The sequence below is a fragment of the Platichthys flesus genome, chromosome 18 (assembly GCF_949316205.1).
Source record: "Platichthys flesus chromosome 18, fPlaFle2.1, whole genome shotgun sequence".
NCBI lineage: Eukaryota > Metazoa > Chordata > Actinopteri > Pleuronectiformes > Pleuronectidae > Platichthys > Platichthys flesus.
Window position 1 is genome coordinate 8,994,307 of NC_084962.1, and position 18,303 is coordinate 9,012,609.

The window sequence follows — 18,303 nt, forward strand, 5'->3', positions numbered from 1 at the left end:
ACTACGCCGAGGCGTTCAGGGACACAGTGTGAGCTCCGACATTTGTGGAAGAATACTACTAAAGGGGGGTTTTCAAAATGTATCTCTCCCACATACCGCTACATTATTTTACTTCATTTTAATTTCAAAATAGGATGTAATAGTTAAACGTTTAAATAGTGTACTTATTAATTATTTAGAAGGGGACAGTGCACATGAATTAGGATGAGTTCAATGACTCATATAAATGTACTAGAGTTAGTCTCTTAGACTAATTTCATCTGCAGTCCCAGGCAGGTTGACGTTCAAAACTATTTAACCAATCATATTTATATTTATGTAAAAAAAAGTGTATACTGTGTTTACACCTGGTTAGTTACTGACTTTCTGCTATAACTCTCTATATATTGTATCACTGTATTTATTTTACCCATTTTACCCGATTACTTCTGATGGTTTTTGGTGCTGATTATTAATTAGTTGGTTGATACTAAGAATATCACTTTGTGAACTGCAATCAGTTCAGTTCTGACTGTATTCTTTTTTTATAACAACAATAATAATTTATATAGCACTTTTTACAAAACATAGCTACGACCTGCTTTATAAATAAAAAATCATAGACGTGAACTTTAATTAAAGGACATAAAACAAATTTAAACATAGGACATAAAAGTAACAAATGAAAAAATAAAAACCCTCAAAATGTGACAGAAATGTACGCATTTCAATGATAAAAGCTAGAATGAGTTAAAATCAGGGGAACGCGGTTTAGTCATACTGTAAACTTTAAAACTGTATCATAATTAAATACTGCATAGATCAGAAGGCCTCCAACACAAAGCAGGCAGTTGCATGGGAATGAAGTCTTCAGAATTACGACGACACTTTAAAGCACCATACGCCATTTCGCATGCGCGCTGTAAACGCAGTGAGCTGCAGCGCGGCCCCATTAGCTGCTGCTGACGCCATTTGAGCTTTCAGAGTGAATTTAATCACCTCTGATGCTACATGTGGCTCATAAATCACCCACACATCTGTACACACGGACTAGAGGTGACGGTTTAGCAGATCCTCTCAGCTCAGGAGGGTTTTACTCACGGTGTTTCCGACACGTTCTTCCATTCATTCAAAACGTCCCTGTATGATCAGGCTGTGACGTGGAGATTGTGAGTGAGTGCGACTGAGGAACTACAGTGTTTCATTCTGAACATGTGTAGAAGTGTCCTACACGTAAAGGGAATTTCCCAAACCAAAATGTATTATCAGGATCATTCTTACAGAAGTAAATATTAAGAGCATGATGTATAATAAAGATACAGTGTGACATTTTATGTTGATAAGTTCATCATTTCTCATTAAAGGTATCAGTTTATATGCCTGTAATACAAAGTTAGCCTGCTTATTATTGTGATATTAGCCCCTGTAAAACCACAGGAACATTATGTTGTATTATAAACATCAATGATCTAAAACATTTAGCAAATATAACATTCAGTTTAAGAGTAAAAATACAAAAGCCTATTATAATCACTGTTATGGTTGTAATTTCCTTGTAGTCAATGTGAGCATATGCAATCCAGTGTTTGAGTAGCTCTGTATAGTATAGAATTTAGTTTATATATAATCATGTGCAGTTCTGTTTCACTGTTTATATTACAGTGCTTATAGCTTATCTACTTGTTTGTGTTGAATACGCCTAAGTATATATAAACATGATATATAAATGATTTATAGTCAGCCATGTGCAGCACTGTCACACTATTTATATATTGTTTACCTTGTACATATTTCAATTGTTAGTTCTTAGTTGCTTGTGTTTGTATTGTATTAAAAAAAACAGTCAATCTCACCATAGCAGGCATAATAAAGGATTACTCTATTTGGTCTTATCTTAGGCTAACTTTATGTTTATCTTATCTTATAAATATAATATAATACCAAATAAATATAATAAAATGATGAAATTATGTCGATGTATTTCAGATCTCCACACTGTACACACCTCAATATTTTTCAGGTTAAAATAACGGAACCCTCTTATTTTAATTCTTAAATTCCTCTTTTTTCTCGTGACCTTCGTGCTCAATTCAAAACTGATCAGAAAGTCGAACGCGCGCGCGCACACGTACCCACAGGTTGGCGGGCGTATGACCGCGCATGCGCACTCTCAACCTCAGCGCTTCCTCAACTTGATAAGAATGGTCGCCGGAGCACGCCTGCACGTCATAGGTTAGATAAAGTGACTTCGGGAGCCTCTCGCAAGTTCTCACCGCCGGTCAGAATTTCATGGAAGATACTGGTAAGATCTACAAACCCGTAATGCTTCGTGTGGTGCATGGCGGAAGACTAGAAATGTGGTGATTCAACAGAGCTAACGCTAGCTACGCAGTGTCGCTAGAGCTTCGCCAGCGCTAGCCCGCCAGCTAACGTGGAGAAGCCGCGGGTGCCGTCTATCAACTGGACATGTAGGCAAATGCTTAGCACGCTGTAGTTGTGGATTTGGTTGACCAAGCTTCGATTATATTATAACGTGTCGCCGAGCTGAGTCGAAAACATTAGTTAACGCTATAGAGCGTCCTTATTTTAACCCGTTTCCCCGATACTTGACGAAGGCTGTTGTGAGGCTAACGCTAATACCTGGTAACTAGTGCTGCGATGGTTGTTCGGGAAACAGGAGTTGAGGCCCAACTTCGGATTGAACTTTTATTATGCAAACAACCTCCCGGGTGAAAACACGGGATCGAGCTAACGCTAAAGCTAACATTTACCGATTCCAACCGAACAAGCAATGGGCCTTTGCGGCGGAGTTAAGCAGCTGCGCGGTATGTTATTTAAGTAACCGAACACGTGGTTACATTATTTTTAGGAGCTTAATGGGGATTTACCAGTAAGCTGTCGTCTTTTTTAATGTTAGAACAAGGAAGTATCCTGTTGCACCAGCAGCTGCTTCTGCCCGGGTGACCGCTTACTGTGGGAAGTGAACTTATAGTCGATGTTTGATTTTAATGAGCTTCTGCAAGTTAATATAAAAACACAGGCTACGAACGTACAATTCGCATGATTCTATGAAGTGACGATCATCAAGTTATGAAATGTGATGGCATGAGTAAAACCTGTTCCTATACCACACAAGTTCTGGTAAATTCTTTATCTATAATTTGCGTTTTGAGGTGCTGAATACTTAATGTACCAAATGGTAAATTATTACAATGTGGTTTCATTTGGCTCTTCGGTGTGTGCTCATAAAACAGAACATGACCAATCCAACCTGCTTTTCAACAGACCTGCCACTCTCAGACAACACCCGTAGTGGAATGCTGGACACTGAGTCCACTGCCATGGAGAGCAATGGGGATGCTTTTCTTCCTGAACTTCCAGTTTTAGGCCAAACCGCTGAATGGTCCCTGGGCCAGGTTGCTCCAGAGCCAATCACAACCATCTTGCCTGATGACTCTGATGCGTCCCAGGATGGTGCTGGGGAACCACAGCAACCACCTGAGATGAATTCCACAGGGCTGGGATCTGTGGAGAAGGCCGTCGAGCAGTTTCAGCTCGCCAGTGCTCAGCTTCTCCGAGAGGAGCAGCCGCCACAGCCGACAGAAGAACCAGAACAGCCACCACAGCAACCACCAGAGCACAACACAGAGTCTGCGGAGCAAGAGGGCCAAGAGATGAGTGTGGAGCCAAGTGCTGCTGTACAAGATGGCAGTCAAGGTGATTAACATAGCTTGATAGATGTTGTGCAACAAAAGTGAGATTTAATGTTGATCATGACTTACTAAAGGAAGTCCCTTTCCAGTAATACACTCAACTGAAGTGATTAAGCAGCTACTCTAAACAATGCCTGTCACATAACCAAACACATGAGGCACTGTTCATTTTTTTCCTCAAACATCAGATTTGACTGCAATTAAGTTCAGTCTTAGTATGATTCTGTTAAAACAGAACCATAGGGATTTTGAAAAGTGTCAACATTTTTATATTGTTTTTGCACTTAGTGTTATGAGTATCACGGTTGGTCACATAATAGCAAGTTTAAAGTATGTGAAGCTCCATTAGTGCAACTAATTGATTTGCCCAATATCTTCTTCAGACGGGGCAGAGGCACCACAAGTTACAGAGGATGGCATGGAGCTTGAAGAACCAGCCAAAGAGACAACAGAAGAAGCAACTGTTGCTCCAGAGCCACCGCTGCCCAGTGAGTTTGAAAAACTCTTTAAAGGCTGCGAGGAGAACCCAGAAGACTTCAATGGTTGGGTCTACCTGCTGCAATACGTGGAGCAAGAGGTAAAAAATAAATTGAAAGATTATTAAAGTATGTTTAGTTTCTAAAGTTGAACTTCTACATAACCTCATTCTGTGAATCTTTTTGGTTTCTCTCATTGCAGAACGACCTTGAATCTGTCAGAAAGTCATTCGATTTATTCTTCCTACGCTATCCCTACTGCTATGGCTACTGGAAGAAGTATGCAGATATCGAGAAAAAGCACGACAATGTGCAGGTTGCAGAAGAGGTAAATATACATATTATTAAGACATGCACACATTTATTGTTAGAGATACTAAGCTTTAAGGGCAAAGAGGGATCTTTTAAGAATTTGAGCAAGTTAGCTCCAGTCATTGACAGGCTTTTTGTTTCATCTCTGCCAAGGTTTACAGAAGAGGCTTGCAGGCCATCCCTCTCAGTGTGGACCTGTGGCTGCACTACCTGGCTTACATCAAGGAGAACTCAGACCCTAATGCCCCAGAGACGGAGGGACACATTCGAGCGTAAGTAAAACACTTAATCATGTCTACAAACTATATCGAAATGGCTTTATTTTTATGTGTAAATAATTGAATTAACCACATATTCATGGTTTATGAACAGTATTTGGCCCTTTTGAAACATCAAATAGTTAATAATAATTTATAATATTTTCTTCATTTTCTTTCATCAGTACTTATGAACAGTCAGTGCTTGCAGCAGGCACAGACTTCCGCTCAGACCGTCTGTGGGAGTCCTTCATCAGCTGGGAGACAGAGCAAGAGAAGCTGGCAAATGTCACTGCTGTCTATGATCGCATCTTGGGCATCCCAACCCAGCTATATTCCCAGCACTTTCAGAAGTAAGGGGCAGGAGAAGATGGTGGTTGCAATCATGTTTAATCTTTATCTACATTTTGAATTGCCTTGTTGAAATGTGCGATACAAATAAAATTACCTTTTCAAACTTTGCAGCTTCAAAGAGCATGTGCAGAACAACAACCCTAAACACTTCCTGTCAGAGAAGGAGTTCATCGAGATGAGGCTTGAGCTCTCTAAATCCAGCCTTTCGTCGATGGTCGGCAGCGATGGTGAGACGCCTGCTGCTGAGGAGGAGCTACCACCTGGAACAGACGATCTTGCTGATCCTGCAAAGGTAGAAATTCAACTTCTAATCCTGGAGGGGTGACTCATTTAGCTAAATTGTTGCAGGTAGGGGTTAGTAGGAGCTTACCTTGATGAAATAGAAAGATACAGTTGTTCAGGTTTGAAGGGGTGTTTTTATGTCAGCAGCCAAGCCAATGAATGCCAGTGGGGATTCAAGGTGGTTTCCAATCAGAGACTCGTCTTAAATCTAAAAGGATGACCTGAGGCCCATTGATCCCAGCACCTGCACCCAGAGGCTGATGTGCTGGGTGCATACATACTCTCCCCTCTGCAGGCTTCTTGTGTCTGGCAAGCTCATGGTGATGTAAATTCTTGGCTGCAGGTCTAGCAGTTTTTACATCAAGTGGAGAAGCTGAAGTACACATGACAGTGTTGACCCTTTTTTTTGTGTGTTTTTATGTAGAGAGTGACAGAGATCGAGAATATGCGCCACAAAGTCATCGAGGTTCGGCAGGAAGTATTCAACCACAATGAACATGAAGTCAGCAAGCGCTGGGCCTTCGAGGAAGGGGTATGTTTCTTTTTGTGTGAATTATGGTAAATGTTTTTGTGTTATTCCCTCTGTATAACAATAATCAATTTCTATGTCTTCATAGATTAAGAGACCATACTTCCATGTCAAAGCCTTAGAGAAGACCCAGCTGAACAACTGGAAGGAGTACCTGGACTTTGAGATTGAAAATGGGTCTCCGGAGCGCGTGGTCGTTTTGTTTGAACGATGCCTTGTAGCCTGTGCTCTCTACGAAGAGTTTTGGACCAAGGTAAAGTCACCGCTAACCCCTCTCTCATTCCCGATTCTTCCCTGCACTTCCCCCTCATCAACGATGATAATCACATCGACAAAGTAAATCGTCCTGCACTCTCTTTGCGTGTAACGTTGATATGTGACTGTATCTGTTGTATTAGGGGATGGCCAGCTTGCCACACAAGATTTGACTGCAGCATTTGCCAACTACTACGTTGCATCTTCTTCGTCTCCCACTACCTTACAGAAACTTATCTAATTGGTTCCATGAAGGTGCTGATGGGTTTACACAGAAAATTTCTAAAAACGATCTTGTCAATGAAGAAATTCAGTGTTTCTGTCAACCGAAAATGTGGATTTAAAACGTGTTGTCTCTTTTGCCTCTCTTTCTCCTCTGTTCTTATTTTCCTCTGTCCTCTCCTGCACTTTTTCCAACTGGCTTTCTCTTTCTCACTCTGAAGTATGCAAAATATGTAGAGAGCTACAGCACTGAATGTGTGAGACATGTCTACAAGAAGGCGTGTAACATCCACCTGCCCAAGAAACCTGCCATCCACCTGCTGTGGGCGGCCTTTGAGGAGCAGCAGGGTGAGTGACACTCATTCAAACTAACATGCATATAGAACTTAGCAGTCAAATAAACCCAGGAGAAGATGAGGAACTTAACTTGTGCAAAGTTACATGTGGTCCTAAATTAACAGTAATTTTACTTGAGTTCATGTTCTATTTGCTCAGGCAACGTGGAGGAGGCTCGTGACATTCTGAAGTCCCTGGAGGTGGCAGTTCCAGGTATGGCCATGGTGCGCCTTCGGAGGGTCAGTCTGGAGCGTCGCCACGGTAATTTGGAGGACGCAGAGTTGCTTCTAAGGGAGGCCATGGATTCTGCGGAGGCCGTTTCCGAGACATCTTTCTATGCTGTGAAGCTGGCGAGGCAGCTGATGAAGGTGCAGAAAAGTCTGAGCAAAGCCAGGAAGGTGCTGCTGGATGCTATCGAAAAAGACCAGGTTAGGAACTAGTTTGTCAACTCTACATACCTACATGTTGGATTTGGCTTTAGGTGAACAAATCTGCAGACTGTAACTGTAGGGGAAAACCGATAAATATGAGTCATGTTGTCATGATGGGGCTTGCATTGCTTGCTATTGGATTTGTTTTCATTTAAAATGTTACTTTGTTCCGAAGTCTACATGATTGCACTGCCTAAATCTGTACAATTTAACAAGCTGATTTCCTTGCTGCTGCTTTCTGGCTTTACAGACGAGTCCAAAACTGTATCTAAACCTGCTTGAGCTGGAGTACAGTGGGGACGTGACGCAGAACCAGGAAGAGATCTTGGCTTGTTTCGACCGAGCCCTGAACAGTCAGATGCCCCTGGAATCTCGCCTCCTCTTCTCCCAGCGCAAGGTTGAGTTCCTTGAGGACTTTGGCACTGACATCAATGTGTGAGTTTCTTTCATTACATTTAGAAGAACGTGTGTTATAAATATGCACTAGTATTCATTCTTATTTTAATTTTTTTACATCTATCAGGCTTGTGGCTGCATATGACGAACAGCAGAAACTACTGAAAGAAAGTGAACCCACAAAGCGGAAAGCGGAGAACGGATATGACAGGTGGATATGGGAAAAGGGCTTTGGTCACATCACAATTTTCTCAATTTTTTTCAAGTAACTTATCACTCCTGGAATACATTTTTAGCAGATTTACAGAGTTACAGGTTGGGGCACAGTAATGTAACAGCCGATATTTCATGCTGACCTTTTACTTTGTAATTTAAACTTTTTCATCCACAGCTCTCAGGAACCTGATTCCAAGAAACAACGTGTGGATGACAGTTCCGCAGCAGCGACTGCAGCGACAGACGCGCAGGCAAACAACTCTGCTTATAACTACAACTGGTATCAGGTAGGTCTCATACCCAAGTCCAAGGTTACCTTACTTACCGTTCTTGTCACACAGAACATATATGGCCATTTACTTTATTTTACAGGGTTTTCTTTAGGATTTTGTTTTTAGCAGTGGGGGCAGAAAAATGAATAAATGTGGGTGGACTGCCCGTGTTTCAAACTCTGAAGCTGATCAACTGTATGTTCTCAACTCTTCTCTTTTTCTCTCCTTTCCATCAGCAATACGGTGGTTGGGGACAGAACACCTGGGGGCAGTACAACCAATACCCCCAGTATAACCAGTACTACCCCCCTCCTCCAACATGATGAGCAAAATCCTAACGTGAAGTCGGAGACTCAGAGGAAATCATCTTTTTTGACCTGCCTAAATCACTGAACAGGGCTTCTTCACAGGGTGTCATGGATATTTCGACCCAACCACAGACTTGCCGCAGACGATTTGTTCCTCCTTGCTGGTTTCGAGTGTGCTCAGTTAAATTACACTTTGTAGCTATTGTTTGGAGTAGAATAGACTTGGCCCTCCATGGCATTCATGTTTAATATAATATAACTTGCAACGATCATCATCTCCAACACTGGAGGTGCTTTATTTTGGGTGTTCTCAATGCATGTTATCTGTGAAGGCAGAGTTATATTTTCCCCTGTTACGAAGGCTTTTAATTTTTTTTTAGATTGGATGGCTTAGTTTGGTCTCATTCTTTGTGTTTAACTTGTAGAGGAGACCTTCATGTGTATACCTCTGAGTCATGTTTCCCCTTCTCAAACTTAAAGATTTTTAATATTTCATGGTTCTGTTTCCACAAAACATGAAGAGTTACTCTTTTTTTTTTTTATTTTGACTTGATTTCCTAATAAAGACAACAATATCCTTAACTGTCTCATTGATTCAATCTTTCTTACTATTGCTGTGGGGGTTAAATAATTGCCGAAGATCTCATGAGCTCTTAAGAGACATTACACAGACAATCCTATAAAGTATTTTTGGAATAAAAGTTATTATATATTTTTAGTATGAGCCAAAACTAGTGTTGAAAAGTTAAATTGGCATATAGAATATAATGTTTTTTTTCCCCCTTCTACCGAGTCACTTAAAGGAATTGATCCATGGTTTATAAATATTAAATAGTCTATTTAAACCTCAAACATGTGACCCTAAAGCAACTATGTAGTCTCTGAGCCTCCGTTTAGCTTCGGGATTTATTATCGGTTTGTGTGGTAAAGTTTAAATCACCAGAACAATACGAAATACTGAATTACTGCCGATTTTTTTTCAACGCAAACAAAACACATCACCCTTCAACTTGTGATGGGCGTGGCTACAGAGGCGGAAGTACGTAATGTCTGCACATGCGCGGTGTGGACTTTCAAACAGCCCTTTTTATGCCTAGCGTTGATCGACTAGCATCAAGCGAGGTAAGGCCTGTGCGTTTTCAGAGAAAAGCCCTAAATTCGACAAAGCCCGACAGGTTTGAGTCGACAAATATAACACGTATGTCACCGGGCATCACGTTGCCTCTTATTTTGAGCAGTTACGGGTTATATTACGTGTGTTTATGCGACTTTATGAAACGTGTTCCCCATGTGGCTAACCACGCTAGCATAGCATTAGCGCGATACCCGTAGAGACAAGTGTGTTCCCGGCACGTTGCCCTGCTTCTCTTCCGTTTTCAAGTTTCCAGTTTTTGAAAGCGTTTATGCACATTAGTGTATGTTTGAAGATGTTGTTCCATTATTTTCAGACAGATAAATACATGGCCGGTCAGGGGTTCCTTGTTCGCTGTCATATATAAATCCAAAGCCGCGAGCAGATTTCCGCGTCAATTACGTGTTGAAATGAAGTCAATGTTTAATCTTTGGGCCTTGTGTTTTCTTCCAGCATCAAGATGCAGCTGTTTTTGCGTGCTCAGAACACCCACACCCTTGAGGTGACCGGACAGGAAACTGTTGGACAGATCAAGGTAAAATCTCAACAAGTTGTACAGTTGACTTTAAGGATCTCCTGGTCATTTTTTAATATCATACTATTAACACCCAAGTGGGAATCTTATGTGGAAACGTGTATGAGAATACCTGTATCTCTGGTTTCTCTCTCAGGCTCATGTCCAGGATCTAGAGGGTCTCCTGGTCGAGGATCAGGTGCTGCTGCTTGCAGGCTGCCCGCTGGAGGATGATTCCTCCCTGGCATCCTGTGGAGTCTTGGAGCACTGCACCTTGGAGGTAGCTGGCAGGCTGCTGGGAGGTGAGTTCACTGACGCGACACTTAATTACTTGTTAGTCCACCAAAGAGAAACATGCACATCCATTTTAGATACAAGTGGCATCACATGGTGTTCCTAGTAGACTTCTTTTCCCACAAGTTTGTTACAAACTTAAGAACTTATTAGACGTGTCCTCACTATGATTTTTTTTTTTCTCCCCTACAACAGGTAAGGTCCACGGATCTCTGGCCCGTGCTGGAAAAGTGAGGGGACAGACACCCAAGGTAAGAGACACTTTTTCTGGCCTGTTTCAGTATAGTAAAAAAAGCTTAATTTACATCATGTCTTGCATTTGGGATTGTCTCATAAATGTGAATAATAAGATTCTCTTTGCCGTATCTTTGTCCAGGTTGAAAAGCAGGAGAAGAAGAAGAAGAAGACTGGCCGTGCCAAGCGTCGCATCCAGTACAACCGGCGCTTTGTGAACGTTGTGCCCACCTTCGGAAAGAAGAAGGGACCCAACGCCAACTCCTAAATGCTTCAATGCCCCAAAGGAGAAGCATAATCACCACCTGTCAGTTTTTATCAAGTTAAATGTTCTCCTGTACAGAATAAAATTTGGCTTGGACAGAACTGAATGTTGCAATGAATGTCTTGTTTTCAAACCAGTAGCTTAGCTTACAGCAGTTTATTTGAAACTAAAATGGCAACAAGTAGAGCCCTGCCATGGCCAAATAGTGCCCTCAAATTCAACATGGCTGCCATAACTTGTACAGATTCATAAATATCTGAATATGTAGGATTCAGAATCAATTCTATTGCCATGTATATTTGACCATACAGGAAATTGCCTTTGTGTGGTTGGTGCACTGTACAACCAATTTAGAACAATATATACAGTAATAGTTATGGGCACGTGCGATTCTAAGGTGCAGAGATTAGTGATGGTGCCAATAATAGTTAAAAAATATGTGCGGGGGCAGCAGAGTCAGTGTGATGCAGGGGCTTGTTTGTGAGCCCCACTGCCATAGTGAAAAAACTGTTCAGGTGACGCAAGGTTTTAGTCCTGACGGCCAGGAACCTTTTACCCGGATGGGAATCTCTGGAATAGGTGGTGACTCTCTCTTACTGGTCCTGGAGTGGAACAGGTCAGGAGAGCCGGCAGGTCACAGCCGATGACCTTCCCGGCTGATCGAATGATCCGCTGCAGTCTACCCTTGTCCTTGGCAATGGAGGCAGCGAACCAGACGGTGATAGATACGGTGAGGATGGACTCAATGATGGCTATGTAGAACTCAACCATCACTTTCAGCGGCATGTTGAATTTCCTCAGTTGCCGCTAGGAAGAACATCCTCTGTTGGGCCTTCTTGATGGTGGAGGTGATGTTCTCCGTCCACCTCAGGTCCTGTGCAATTATAGTCCCCCTGTGCAAGACCATGGTCACGTGGACAATAAGTGACCATGTTTAGATGATCTACACTAAAGTTTTAAAAGGTTCTTGCCTGACTCGTACTGACTTTCCAGGTTTCATGATTATCTGAACAGTTCTGAAACTGATGAATATTGGAAGAGGTAAAATTGACTGGTATATATTTAAGCAAGGTGAAGTCCTCTGTTTATCCGATTTCCTTTTTTAATTTGTGGTCTTTCACATTTGCTTAATAAATTGGTTTAATCTGCCAATAGCAAGCTCAGGGTTCCCACGCTTGCCTTGAAAAAAAATTCCATGCTACCTCCTGTTTTTACAGGTACCACATTAAGTGATGATCTATATTCTATCTATAAAAATTACAAAATAGCTAAAAGTAGATATAAGAATGAATGTTATAAAATCGATCAAGACTAGACTGGTAATGTCAAGTAGTATAGAAGTAATGTCACAGCCTAATGTGAAAATGTATTAGTTAGCAAGCAATGCAAGCTAGCCAACACTAGCTAGTTAGTTAGCAAGCTGAATGTTGGCTAGCAAGATTGCACTGCATGTGCTTGCTAACCATCATTAATCAATCCAAATTCAAAACATACTCCCCTAAAAGTGGGTAATAACACGGTTTTAGGAAAAGTCAATGAGTGAAATACATATGGGGATCAAACCCAACGAAGTCCACCAATCCGAAACTATACTTTTAAAGTCCATATCACCAGGTTGCCTGATCAAATTCCAACATCCAATACAGCAGATAGGCTGCCAAGAGCATGTTCTACAACATGGGATCATCCATTTCTATCTCTAGTAAAGGCTCTTCACATGTAAAGGTTTTTATAAACTCATCTTAATTCTGTTTCTGTGCTCAACAGTTTCATTTTATTACTATTTTACACATCATCCAATACAATTTTCCAGGACAACTGTTTCAATTTCCGTGTAAGTGTTCACTTTTGCTCAGTTTCCATGACTTTTCCAAACCTGGAAAATGAAAAAATAATGTATAATGTGTATAATCCTGCAATAAATTACATACAAATCAGTTCATAGTCTTGCACAGTCTGGTCAATAACTAAAGCCAAAATGCAGTTTTCTTTAAGTATGAACTAAGTCCACAAAACAAGTTTATTTATCAATTACATTGTACATGTAAACAGAAACAAAAATATTTCAGGATGATTATATGTACATTATTAACAAGCCATTCCATTTGGCCAAAAACATTTGTAAGTGGTCGTTTTGTCTTGATGCAGCCTGTTGTATATAATGTAATGTGAGATAAGGTGTAGAGGAAGTAGTCACAGCACAGTCGAGATCGTGTTGTCCATCTGTAAGTGTGATGCATGCTGACAAACGTGAAGTCAGTTAATCCACTGACACAAGCTCCACTTCAAAGATCAGCTTGGCATTGGGTGGTACTCTGGTAGCGCTGGAGTTAAGGAGAAGATGGCTGAAAATGAATTTAGCATCAGCTCAAATTACAAAAGGAGCAAATGACCCCCAGTGTTGGCAGGACGACATTTCACTGCAACTATACAAGACACACAGACAGTTGGAAACAATCAGCCACAGAAAAGGATACTTGTTGTCCGGGAGACCCTTCTTTCCATAGGCCCACTCTGGTTCGATCTCCACTCGGGCTGTTTCACCCTTGCTCATTGTTAGAACGGCCTCATCCCACTGTGAAAGACACAGATTAAATATGAGTAGGTGGTGGAGGGAAGAGTCACTCTGAGGAACTGCAGATTCAAAATATCCGAGTGAGCCATCACGAGAACACAGCAGCAGATCCTCCGCAGGATTTACCAGGAGCAAGACATTGTGTTGATTTGGTTTCTAACACACGACAGATGCATACATGAAAAAACTAACACTACAATTATCTCAGGAAGGAACAAGCAGAGCCACACACATGAAAGATGTCTAGAGAGCTTTTTATGATAAGAGCCAACGCCAGTGATGATGTGCCATAAACAAAAACAAGTTATCTCCACTGTTAAAATAACACATCACGTCCTGCCTCTGAAATGCTGCCCCCACCTGAGCGTTACGGATATTTCTGTGTTGTTGTCCGAGCAGAGAGAATCTCCTGCTGTATTGTTCATACTTGAGAGGCAAAAACTCTGGAGAAAGTCAGACATTCTCTGAGGCACATATTCGAGAACATCTAGAGAGATGCTTGAATGAACATCACAGTATTGACTTACTCCTCTGATGACTCTCCCCAATCCAACCTTGAAGCACAGTGGTTTGGTCTGTCTCTTCTTTCTGGCGACTGTAGAAACACAAGGGAAGCGATGGTTTAAACCTGATGGGGGGGCACCCGATGGTAAAAAGGACAATATTTAAAAAGGTGCACGTTGGTCCAACCTGCGGGAATATTGGTGTCAAACACAGTTCCATCCTCCAGGGAGCCAGTATACCAGCAACCCACAGTGTCGCCCTTCTTTGGGAAGTTGGTCTTGTCGCCCTTCTTCAGTACCGATTTGAAGTACTTCTTCGGACCCTGAGAAAAGCAACGCAAGTTCAGAATCGTTGTTTTTTTTGTGTGTGCACGTAAATCAAACATGAAAAACGTTTCCATCTTCGCCATCCTGCACCATTACCTCATCTACCACCTCCACTTTCACGTCTTTGGGCTTGTCTTCAATTGTCACCTCTCTGATATGCTCGGTCACTTCTTTTATCGGATCTGTGCCAATAAATTTCTACAACACACAGACAGCACAACACACACACACACACCCCCACACACATTGTTTACATAAGGCTGTCAACCATATCAGTGTACATCATCCCCAGTGATGCGGTGGATACTCACTTTAGTCTCGAACAGCTGGTTGTAAGCGATGATCAGTTGCTCTTTCTTGGCAGTTTTGGAGACACTTTTGATGTTGCCTAGCAGCTTGTGCTCATTAAGGAACTGGAAAAAAGAAAAACATCTCGAACGTAAATGACGTTGGCTAAATTGACCGATGACGTTTTTTAATAAGAAATAATGTTAAACAGTGAAAGCAGCGGTCTCTACTAGTGGTCAGATGAATAACTGTTTACAAAAACACCGATATAACTATTTAGTAGAACATGTGTTGTCGTGTTTTTAGCCTTGCGGGAAGCTAAAACCACTGCAGCTTTCCTGATGTGGCTCTGCTGCAGCTAACCACGCTGCATGCTGCGCTTCTCATTGAGGTTTAGAAACTTAAACCTGGACACATTAGGATCGAGATCACGCACGGAAAAGAGGGGCGACCATACCGAGTGTGCTGCATTGTCCTGGATGAATTTGATTATGTCTTTTTTGGGGAAATCGTCATTTTTGAGCTGTTCATCGGTCCACTCCCGTGCTGGTTCGGCCGCCATCTTGAAAGGCGAACTGTTCAACTTTGACCCCCAGTGGCGCATTACAGTCACTGCAACACTTCCGTATTTTATTTCCAGAGTACGCATGTTTTATTATTTTTATAATTTGTATTATATTATTGACTGCCACAGTTTAGCTCATGAAATGGAAGGTGACTTTAATTAGGACTTGACAAGAGAAAAAAAATTAAAGTAAACAAATAGATAAATATAACAAAATATCACACCCTCCCATTATTCATCATTCCTCAAGTGATAGGAGGAAAAACTCTCCGAAATATGTCCTGCAATCTAGAGGACATAGGTGAGTATAATATTTCATCAGGAGAGATAACATTTTACAGAGATAAAACATGTGGCTTAGCTTAGAATTGAAAAAGTAAACATATTAAGAGAATGAGAAATGCTTTAAACGTTACAACTTACATTCATTCTTTCATTTATTCAGTCCTCAATGTCTCATCATCAGCCGGAGCAGAAATGCCGCAGCTCACATTTTAACCAACAGCAAGTGTATAGGGCCCATATCTCTCCAGTCCTTGCCTCCCTTTTTTTGGCTGGTATGTAAATTAAGAATAAATTTCCAGATTATTTTTAATAACTTTCAGAGCAAAGCACAGTCTGGCCCTCCAGTCATATTGTGGAGATACTAACTCCCTTTGCTTCAAGCGGTAATCTAAAATCTCCGAACTATTACTTGCTAGTCTCTAAATCAAGGCTGGTTACTAAGGGTGACCAGGCTTTTGGCATCAGGACCCCGAGGCTCTGTAACTCCTTGCCTGAGGAGATTAAACTTGCTCACACTTAACCTGGTTTTAAATCAGTGCTTAAAACATATTTTTTTGAGAAAAACCTTGTGAGGACTGATTTTAACTGTTTTTAAGGGATGTTGTTTCTTTTGTCTTTTACATTATATTTCATGTTTTGTTTTTACTTGTGTTGTTTCATTCCCACATATTTTGTAAAGTACTTTGTAACCTTTTTCTATATAAGGGGTATGGCAATAAAGTTGTATTATTATATAGTTTTATAAATCATTTTCTTACCTGCAATCATTGCAATTTTTTTTTTTAACTTATACATCTAATGCTGTCTTTAACATTGTTTATGAGAGACATAAGGAATTTGTGCTCTGGCATTGCACCTTGAGACAGTCTGGATTCTTGAGAAAATAACAACAATCTTGGGATTTGGTACTATTCAACAAACCTGAATTACACCTGACAAGTGTAGCTTTATTCTACATTTATTCCTGTGTGTTGTGTTACTTTCAGCCGCTTGTTTACTTTATCGGATGACATGTCATTCTCATGTCATTGTTGCATCACTTGGCCTTCCCGTAGGCGAGCTCGCTGCTGTGCATATAGAAATCTTACATTCATGCACCAACAAAAAGACTTGCATAAATAACCTTGCTCACAGAGATTCATCACTAACCTACAAAGACAGTCACCCGATGATGATGACGGTAGTGATGATGATTTGCTACCACTATACCTAGCTGTACAGGAAGGGGTTTATCCTGGTTTGTTACTAGGCAATAACAGTGACACTGGGTTAGAAGCTCATGAGGAAGAGGAGTGGACTAACATCTCCCAGGTCCCATTTCATCTCCTTTACTTTGCCTGTGAAGGAAAGATTGTCACAACTGCACTAATTGTGGAAATGAATTAGCTTCAGGAGAAATGAAAGAAATGTACTAACGCTCTACTTTATAAAAACAAGAAAGAAGAAATAAAAAGACGAAACCAACGTCCCGCGCTTTGGCATTGACAATCTGATGATGTCTTTATGGTGACATACATAAACATTACATGTGTCTGTGTATAGTACAAGTTGCTTTTAGTTAACGCTTGGCCAGAGGGCCTACTTAAAATCTCCTTGTCTCTTTCCTTCATTCTTATGCGGCCAGCGTAATGTTTGCTTTTGCATTTCGGGGGGATAAGTCTCTCTCTCTCTCTCTCTCTCTCTCTCTCTCTCTCTCTCTCTCTCTCTCTCTCTCTCTCTCTCTCTCTCTCTCTCTCCTCCCTGCTCATGAGTGTGAATGAAACCCGCATCACAGAAAGTTCCAGGAGAAAAGGCGTTTGAGGATCACACGCCTGGTGCATCGTGTTGTGATGAAGTGTTTCAGAGGACTGCAGAGGCGAGCCGCTTAGATGAGCTCACGCATCAAGTGAGGAAAGAATCCAAATTGATGCGCCTCCTGAGAGCTCTTCACGACGGCAGGTTACACAAACAAGCGATACACAGTCTTAGATGTGCCTCTCTGCACAGAGATCGCAAACAATATCACTCTCAAGCGGTGTTTCCAGAACTGTGGCCTCAAAACAACTTAAAATCACGTCAGTCAAACTGTTTGGAAAAGGCCTTGTTTTAAAGTTTATGCTCAATGCTCAGACAATGTACTAGATGCATTTTATATGCTGTATAAAAGAATATGCAAGCATGATGCTTTTCTAAATTCCACAACATGAGAAAACATCTGAAATTATAATTGAAGATGTATTAGTAACCAGGCAATCAATCCATAAATCTATCAATCTATCAATCTATCAATCTATCAATCTATCAATCTATCAATCTATCAATCTATCTATCAATCTATTGTAATGGAAATTTACTTAACAGATTCTTAGTTTATGGTTACAGCAGACCTTTTAATCAAGGGTACAGCTAAACATAAACTTTATGGTGCAACCACTTTCTAGCATGTGAGCCAAGTCTATTCATGTCTTGCAGAAGTTGATCCTGATGCCACCTTATCATGTTACCTTCTGCTCTACATTGGTGTAACTGTGTTTGTCTTTTGTTGGAGGAACTCAGCTGAATGACACACCACCCTAACCATACATCACACTATTTCCTCTCCCACACATTTAGGATGCAGCCTCAGTCACACCTTTAAAGGCGATAAGTTCCAGACACAGAACAATATTCATTCACACTCCGTTTCTCCCCCCCTCTGCCTGTTTGGGGTCAGGAGGTAAACCACACAGTGACACTTAAATATGAGCATGGACACTTCACATTTCATCACACTTGATTCTCCACCTTGCCCGTGTGATGCTTTCTGCAAAAAGCTTTTTACAAATACATATACATGGAGAATCTATCTATCTCTCTATAGTCACTTCAGTCCAGTCTGCTTGCGGTTACCGTCTCTAACCTCAGGGGGGCAGTATGTACATACTGTTCAGCTTTATGAAGCAGCTTGTGTTGCACACTTACTGAAGATTGATCTTTTCAATATATGAGGTTTACAATGAGGCCT

General features: G+C 41.2%; 3 protein-coding genes across 3 annotated transcripts; 2 read left to right on the forward strand and 1 right to left on the reverse strand.

Annotated features, from left to right (window-relative positions):
• Window positions 1-2,136: 2,136 nt before the first annotated feature.
• On the forward strand, window positions 2,137-8,920 carry prpf39 (PRP39 pre-mRNA processing factor 39 homolog (yeast)). Its single transcript, XM_062411551.1, has 15 exons — window positions 2,137-2,281; window positions 3,265-3,696; window positions 4,076-4,269; window positions 4,371-4,496; window positions 4,634-4,752; window positions 4,923-5,090; window positions 5,203-5,383; window positions 5,798-5,905; window positions 5,991-6,155; window positions 6,601-6,727; window positions 6,875-7,143; window positions 7,397-7,581; window positions 7,670-7,753; window positions 7,934-8,045; window positions 8,267-8,920. The coding sequence occupies exons 1-15, from the start codon at window positions 2,269-2,271 to the stop codon at window positions 8,351-8,353; spliced, it is 2,370 nt and encodes a 789-aa protein (XP_062267535.1). The 5' UTR covers window positions 2,137-2,268; the 3' UTR covers window positions 8,354-8,920.
• Window positions 8,921-9,381: 461 nt separating this feature from the next.
• faua (FAU ubiquitin like and ribosomal protein S30 fusion a) lies at window positions 9,382-10,878 on the forward strand. The gene is made up of 5 exons (XM_062411902.1): window positions 9,382-9,460; window positions 9,924-10,005; window positions 10,142-10,286; window positions 10,474-10,529; window positions 10,655-10,878. The coding sequence occupies exons 2-5, from the start codon at window positions 9,931-9,933 to the stop codon at window positions 10,778-10,780; spliced, it is 402 nt and encodes a 133-aa protein (XP_062267886.1). The 5' UTR covers window positions 9,382-9,460; window positions 9,924-9,930; the 3' UTR covers window positions 10,781-10,878.
• Window positions 10,879-12,761: 1,883 nt separating this feature from the next.
• On the reverse strand, window positions 12,762-15,060 carry fkbp3 (FKBP prolyl isomerase 3). The gene is made up of 7 exons (XM_062411822.1): window positions 14,928-15,060; window positions 14,494-14,595; window positions 14,279-14,380; window positions 14,043-14,178; window positions 13,880-13,947; window positions 13,255-13,352; window positions 12,762-13,092 (listed from the first exon to the last, which is right to left on the reverse strand). Exons 1-7 carry the CDS (start codon window positions 15,030-15,032, stop codon window positions 13,038-13,040), a joined length of 666 nt encoding a protein of 221 aa, XP_062267806.1. The 5' UTR covers window positions 15,033-15,060; the 3' UTR covers window positions 12,762-13,037.
• Between the last annotated feature and the right edge of the window lie 3,243 nt (window positions 15,061-18,303).